Genomic DNA, 6864 nt, shown 5'->3' on the forward strand with positions numbered 1-6864 from the left:
AAGGGGCGGGCGCAGAGTGCGTGCGTGAGGGTGAACGAAACGTGCGTGCTTGAGGGGCGGAGCAGTGCGAGTCGGGGCCAACAGAGCGTGCGTGCGTGAGGAGCAGGTCCGCCTGGACTGGAAGGGGCGGGCGGGGCGAGCGTGGCTGCTGGGTGGGTGGGGCATGCGTGGGGGGCGGAGCATCGTGCGCGGGGTGTGTTTCGGGGCGGGGGGCTCGGCCTATCCGTCAGCACGCAGGCTCCACCCTCGGTAGGTAACGAGATTTCTGCCCACCTCTTAAGCGCCTTCCTGTGTCCCATTCGGTGGCATTCCTCGCTTTCACCCACCCGTGTCGGGCACCGCCACCAATCTCGAGAACCTCTGCATCCTCCCAACCTGAAACTCCCCGTTAAACACCCACTTCCTAGCCCCATTGTACCCTCTGGTTCCATGAGCATGCCTCCTCTAGGGACTTAACAGGAGTAGAATCCTACGGGATTTGTCCTTTGCAACGGCTTATTTAACTCAGCATAGTATTCTCAAAGTCCATCCACGGTCTAGCATGTGTCAGCTTTTTTTTTTTTTTTTTTTTTTGTGAGACAGGGTCTTGGTTACGTTGCCCAGGCTGATCTCAAGCTCCGGAACTCAAGCAATCCTCCCGCCTCAGCTTCTTGAGTAACTGGAACTACAGGTGCGAGCCACCAGGCCAGCTAATTTTTGTAATTTTTTTGTAGAAACGGTCTCCCCATGTTGTCCAGGCTGGTCTTGAACTCCTGGGCTCAAGTGATTGACTGGCTTCGGCCTCCCAAAATGCTGGGATTACAGGCGTGAGCTACCGCACTTGGCCGCTTCCTCTTTTTATAAGGGTACCTACTAGTTCGCCAGCTGTCCACATGTGATTGTTGTGTCATTTTTTCTTCTTTATTTGCTGGACAATTGGGACATCAGCTGCAGGTGGCAGGAGACTCCATCCCCAAGTGACTGCACGGATAAGAACAGGCACCATCCAGCCCACAACCCCTCCACACTCCTAATCAATGTGACATGACGAGACACGATCACAGCTTCCAATCACATCCTTGGTAACTTCCACTTTTTTCAGGCCAGGGTCACCCCCATCATGTGTCTATAGTCCTCTTTTAGTGCAGGACTCCGAGCTCCCACGGAGCCCAACCTGTCCTGCAGGACGTCCTTCCAATGATTCTCATCTTCTTTTCACAGCTGAACTCACAGAGGACAATTTAGGCAGGAACTGCACACTGCTATGACATATCCACCCCACTGTGCTTTCTTGAGGAGTGATGTCCCATGCCCCCTGCTGAGCAGCCCTGTACAGTGGCCACTTTCCCTGGTAGTAGGTGATGCATCTACACGGTGGCCCCAGCAGCCTTCAGCCCTAGAGTCTGCCCTAGTCCAAGCCATCCCCGTCTCTCTGGCCTCCATGGGCCCATGCACCCTGTTGCATTCCCCTCTCCATAGCCCTCAACTCAAAGCACCAAAGAAACTTTATTCAATGTGTCTTTACAGTGCAGAGTCCCGGCAAGCGGAGGTCTTTGTATAGCTGTTGAATAAAAAAATTCCTCGTGATGCATAGTAACATCAGTGAGGAAGATTGCACCAAGGCGCATCACGTGGTGTGGGGCCCTGCCTGGCAGCCTTGGTGGAGATGGAGCTCAACCCCAACACAGCATGGGAGGGGGTGGAGAAGCCGAGGAGCAGCGTGGGGTCAGTGGGTGGGAATGACTAAGGAGACATCAGGGCTGAGGGGTCTGGCTAAACCCACCTCACAGGGTCCTTGCTCTAGGCAGGCAGGGTGATCAGACGTCACCAGGGGACGGTGGAGGATGAGGGACCCAATCAGATGTCATGGTGGGTGAGATATCCAGGGTGTGGTGGTCTGGCTAAACTGATTCAGTAGGGCTCTTACTAAAACTGGGTTTTCCAAGCAAGTGCCCACACATGGGCCTAGGAGAAGGTTCCGGATCCTGGCAGGAGTTTGGCCAAGCAGAGAATCCCTGCCATAGCTCCCTGCCGTGTCCCGAGGGCCTGGGCCAGCACCCAACATGCCTTAGGGGCTCAGGTGACATTGGGCAGTCAGCGAATTCCCGCAGGCCCTGGACGTGGCCATGGAGGCCCTGCCGTTAGTCCACTCCCTTCACTGCAGCTTCCTCGTCCCTGGAGCTCCTACTTGCCCTTCTGAACCCTCCTCACAGCATCCCTACCTGCCCCAAGCCCTGTGAGGCCCCGGATCCCTGCCTGCCCAACCAGATGAGGGTCAGGGCATGGTGAGGGGCCTGGAGAGAATCAGCCAGGTCCCCCAAGGCCCCTGGGCCTCAGTCCCCCGCTAGCCGCCAGCTTCCTGACTGAGATAGGCCAGGCCTAGAATGTGCTCCCTAGCCACTGGCTATAGCCGCCACCCCTTCCTCTGTCAGAGCCTGGCGTTCCTGAGGGTGACCCGGTACCCCCACCTCCCCCGGGCAGCCCCATATGGACAGAGCAGAAGGCAGGCAGGATGAAACCTGGGGCAGGGGGTGGCGTGGACAACACTCACAGGCGGGGGTCGAATTCCTCTAGCCTCACGTCAGCCTGGTCCTCAGCCAGAGGAGGAATTTGCTTCCACCCCTGCACAGGCAGCAGGAAAGGCGTGTGGCAACCTGGTGCCCCGGGCCGGGCCCACTGGCTTCCAATCTGTCCTGCCTAGGCCCCCCACCACAAGGAAGCTGCCACCACCATCAGGGGCCCCTTCAGTTCAAATGGACTCAAAGGAAACAAAAGAGAGCTTTCAGCTCCAGAGTCCCAGGGGCCACATTCCAGTGCCAGAGCCATGTGAGGCCATAGCTCCAGGCCACCTCCAAGAAGCCTTCTTGGACCCTCTACACCAGCCTGGCCAGCTACCCGGGCTGCTGTTCCCCTTATCAGCAGGCAGGGGACTGGGGCCTGGCCCCTGGGGGGAGGAAAGCCCGCCCCTGTCCTGGCTTCAGGGACCAGGCTGCAGCTGGGGCCAGGGGAGTGAGAACTGGAAAATGTCTGGGCGTGAGGGTGGCAGCCCCTGCTTCCCAGGTACTGTGGGGGTGGAGGTAAGGTGGTTTCCTGTTATTCTCGCCTCAGGGCTTCCTCCCTTCCTAGAGGAAGGAGAGTGCCACTGCCCTATTCTGGGGGAGTCTCTGAGCAGATGGCCCCTCACCCCATATGCACACCCATGAGCAGCCGAGAGTTTTGGCTGAGGTTGTGGAAACGGATGGAGGTGAGACGTGGCATCCCATCCCGCCAGCCTGCTCCAGCACCGCCTGCTCTGGCTCTGTCCTGCTGTGTATAGGGCTGGGCCCACCAGTGACTGCCCCCCCCCCGCCAACCTGCCCTAGAGCTCAGAAGATGCAGGGCAGAGGAGGGAGGGGGACTCTGGTGTCAGCAGTGCCAGGCTCAGCTCATCACCATCGTGGCCACCTCAGGTGGCTGGGGAAACCAAGGCATGGGTTTTCTAAAAGTGACTGATAAGCGCCAGGAGTGTGGGATGGGTTTAGCCTTTGGGGGTCTGCAGACTGGAGCAACTAAGATATCACATCCCGCTGTAGTGGGAGACGCCGGCCCTGCTTGGTGTTGTGGGGCTCAGGCATGACATTGTGGGAATGTCCAGATTATCAAGGACTTGGTCTTAGAGGGAGGACTAGCAGATGGCGTGGAGGCTGGGGCTTGCACAGCCTTTCCTGGCTAGGGCCATGCCACTGGGAGGGTGTAGTAACAGAGCCTAAGCCCACCAGCAGATGCTCACAAACCTGACGTGGCCCACCTACCCCCAAGTCTCCAAGAAGGGAGCTCTGTCCCCAGGGTCCCGTCTCCCCTTCTCTTGTGACAATCCAGCTTCCCAGGGGGCATATACCCTCTAATACTGGCAGAATTGTCCCCTCAAAACTCCTGTGTTGAAGTCCTAACCTCCAGGAACTTCAGAATGTGGCTATAATTGGAGACAAAGCCTTTAAAGAGATGATTAAGTTAAAATGAGTTCATTGGGGTGGGTCTTAATCCACGGTGGCTGGTGTCCTTAAAAGAAGAGGAGATTAGGACACAGATGCACACAGAGGGACAGCCGTGTGAGAACACAGCGGGGAGATGGCATCCATGGGCCAAGGAGGGAGGCTGCAGGAGGAACCAGGCTTGCCCTCACCTTAATCTTGGCCTTCCCTTTTAGGACTGTGAGATAATCAGTGTCTGTTGTTTAAGGCACCCAGTGCATGGTGTGGTGTTATGGCAGTCCCAACAGGCACACCCTCCAAGTTAGAGATCATTTCCAGCTTCCCTCAAAGCTGGGGTGCCCTTTGAACAGCTCTGGCTGAGGGATGTATACTAGCCAGGGTTCTCCAAAGAAACAAAACCACAGGAAATATAGACATAGATACTATATACTATTTTTATATCTATATTTAGATATATAGCCAAAGACTAAAGTTTCCGAAAGAAAGAAGCAGTACTGCCTCCAGTCCACCTGTGATGGCTAATTTTATTTTCTTTGAGACAGGGTCTTGTTCTGTTGTCCAGGCTGGAGTGCAGTGGTGCAATCACAGCTCACTGCAACCTCTACCTCCCTAGCTCAAGTGATCCTCACACCCCAGCCTCCTGAGTAGCTGGGACCACAGGTGCACACCACCAAGCCCAGCTGCTTTTTAATTTTTTGTAGACATGGGGACTGTGTTGCTCAGGCTGGTTTTGAACTCCTGGGCTCAAGTGATGCTCCCACCTCAGCTTCCCAAGGTGCTGGGATTACAGATGTGAGACAGTTCCTGGCCTGTGATGGTTCATTTTATGTGTCTATTTGACTGGGCCACAGGGTTCCCAGATATGGGGTCACACATTATTCTAGGTATGTTTGGGCATTTCCAGATGACACTAAGACTTGAATAGATGGACTGAGGAAAGCAGATTGGCCTCCCAATGTGGGTGGCCTCATCTGATCAGGCAAAGGCCTGAACAGAACGAAAGGTGGAGGAAGGGTGAGCCATGCACAGTTGCCCAGCATGGCTGGACACCACGCCCCCCCCCCCACAGGGACCTGGCCTCCCCCGTGACGGCACCACCAGCAGCACAGCCCCAAACCCTTCCTGTCTTGGAGAGGCTCCTGGTGTGTCCCCACTGGAGTGGACACCTGTTGGGGTTGTGGTGTTTGCTTTTCTTCCCTGAGGCTGCACTTTCAGCATTGCTGTCCATGGCTCCATGAGTCGGGGCTCACCTGGGGCCAGAGATCAGCCAGGCAAGCCCCAGAAAGGAGAGGGACTCAGTTTGCAGTTGGCATCTGCCTGGAGTCAGGCTTAGGTGAGACTCAGGGCTCAGCCTGGGCTTGAGTCTTGGCTGGGGGACAACATGGAGAGGGGGGTATGCAGCCCAGGAGGGGCAGCCAGCCAGGCTGCACCAGGCCTAAGGGAGGCTGGGGGATAGCCAGTCACCTGGAGTGTGCTCCAGGGACTAATAAGCCCCTTGGCCCCTCGCCAAAGCCACCCCTGCAGGCTCTGGCCGACGTCCTGGTCATGACAGGGCCTGAGACAGCCACCCTCCATCCACTGGGCTGCGGCCCAACCTGAGGCTCTGAGTGTGTGCTTTCTTTCTCACTATCAGTGCACTCCACGCAGTCCCACCCACCCCTGCCGCCGGCACGCTGCCTGGCACTGACCAGGCTCCGAGTGTTATCTGACAAGCTACAGGGGCTCGTCTGTGACCATACTCCCCTGTGTGTCCCTGGGGAGGGGTCTCTTCTCCCAGCCAGCCTGGAGCTAAGCCATGTCTCCCCATGTGGTAGCCATGCACACACACCCATGCATACACACATTAGCATACACCCAGACATGCACACAATGCACATACGTGTGCATGCAGTCACACACATAGCCACACGTGCACATGCATACACATGCACATGCATACACATGCACACACAAGGTTATAAACAAGTTAGTTTTATTTTACTCCCTTTCTTCTTGAGGCTGGGTCTGAATTAGGGAGGAGGGCAGACAGGCCACAGACAGGAACCCCAGAGCCCCATTCCCACAGCATGGAGCCCCCAGGCCCTGACCACCACCCATTGGGTCCAAGCTGCAGGGCATGGTCAACATCTTTGCAGAACTTCAAGTCTCTCAGATGAAGGGAAGGCTGGCATCGCAGAAGCTCAAAGAGGGTGTGGTCCTGTCCACCCCAGGCTCCCAGCTCCCAGTCTGTCTCAGTTTGGGGCTGGGAGGGGGAGGGCTGAAGGAGCCCTGTTCCTTGTTCAACAGAGCCCTCCCTGTTGCAGGGAATGAGGACACGCACCCCCGCACTCCCACCAACTGATGCCCATACCAGGCACCCTAGGGCCTCCATGGCTTGCTGCAGGGAAGCTCAAAGGGAAGAGCTGGCATCCCGAGGATGTATTCCAGCTCAGGACAGGGGTGGAGTCAATGCCCCAGCCCCCCTGGGGTTCAGACCACAGCAGAGGGTCCTTCCTGGCTCCTAGACCCTCTCTCCAACCCACCTTGGCCCCAGGGGTGAACAAGCCAGAGCACTCCTCTGCTGCTTTCAGCCCCTTCCCTGAGCAGCCTGGCTGCCCCTCTGGGCAGAGTCTGCCTGAGACCTCCGGCTAAGGAGAAGGCTGAGGGGAAGGGGGTCACAGATTTCCACCGGAGCCCCCCAACCCTCCTCCTTCCCGGCCCAGCTCGCAAGCCAGCGCCCTCAGATCCACACGGTGGTCTTCCCGTCCCTGCTGCTGGCACTGCCCTTCTCGGAGCCAGCCCTGGGCTTGGCTCCTGGCCGCTCGTGGGTGCCAGGCCGGCCCTGCTCCCCCACGGTGCCCGCAGAGGTAGCACTGCCCGTCCCGGACGTGGGGGCGCCAGCCCTGGGGGGCCCCCGGGAGGCCGCAGGGAGGCC

General features: G+C 57.6%; 1 protein-coding gene and 1 long non-coding RNA gene across 2 annotated transcripts in view; one reads left to right on the forward strand and one right to left on the reverse strand.

Moving 5' to 3' along the window:
- The first annotated feature begins 860 nt into the window (after positions 1–860).
- On the forward strand, positions 861–1566 carry LOC105524991. Its single transcript, XR_001003837.1, has 2 exons — positions 861–1061; positions 1201–1566. It is a non-coding gene; the product is annotated as an uncharacterized LOC105524991 (long non-coding RNA).
- A 4339-nt stretch (positions 1567–5905) lies between these two features.
- The window catches only part of GJC2 (gap junction protein, gamma 2, 47kDa), a 9124-nt gene continuing 8165 nt past the window's right edge, over positions 5906–6864 (reverse strand). Inside the window, exon 4 of the mRNA XM_011960529.1 lies at positions 5906–6859. Coding sequence (XP_011815919.1) covers positions 6670–6859 — 190 coding nt within the window. The 3' untranslated portion in view covers positions 5906–6669. The remainder of the gene's footprint in view (positions 6860–6864) is intronic.

Source organism: Colobus angolensis, unplaced genomic scaffold (genome assembly GCF_000951035.1).
Source record: "Colobus angolensis palliatus isolate OR3802 unplaced genomic scaffold, Cang.pa_1.0 Scaffold511, whole genome shotgun sequence".
Taxonomy (NCBI): domain Eukaryota; kingdom Metazoa; phylum Chordata; class Mammalia; order Primates; family Cercopithecidae; genus Colobus; species Colobus angolensis.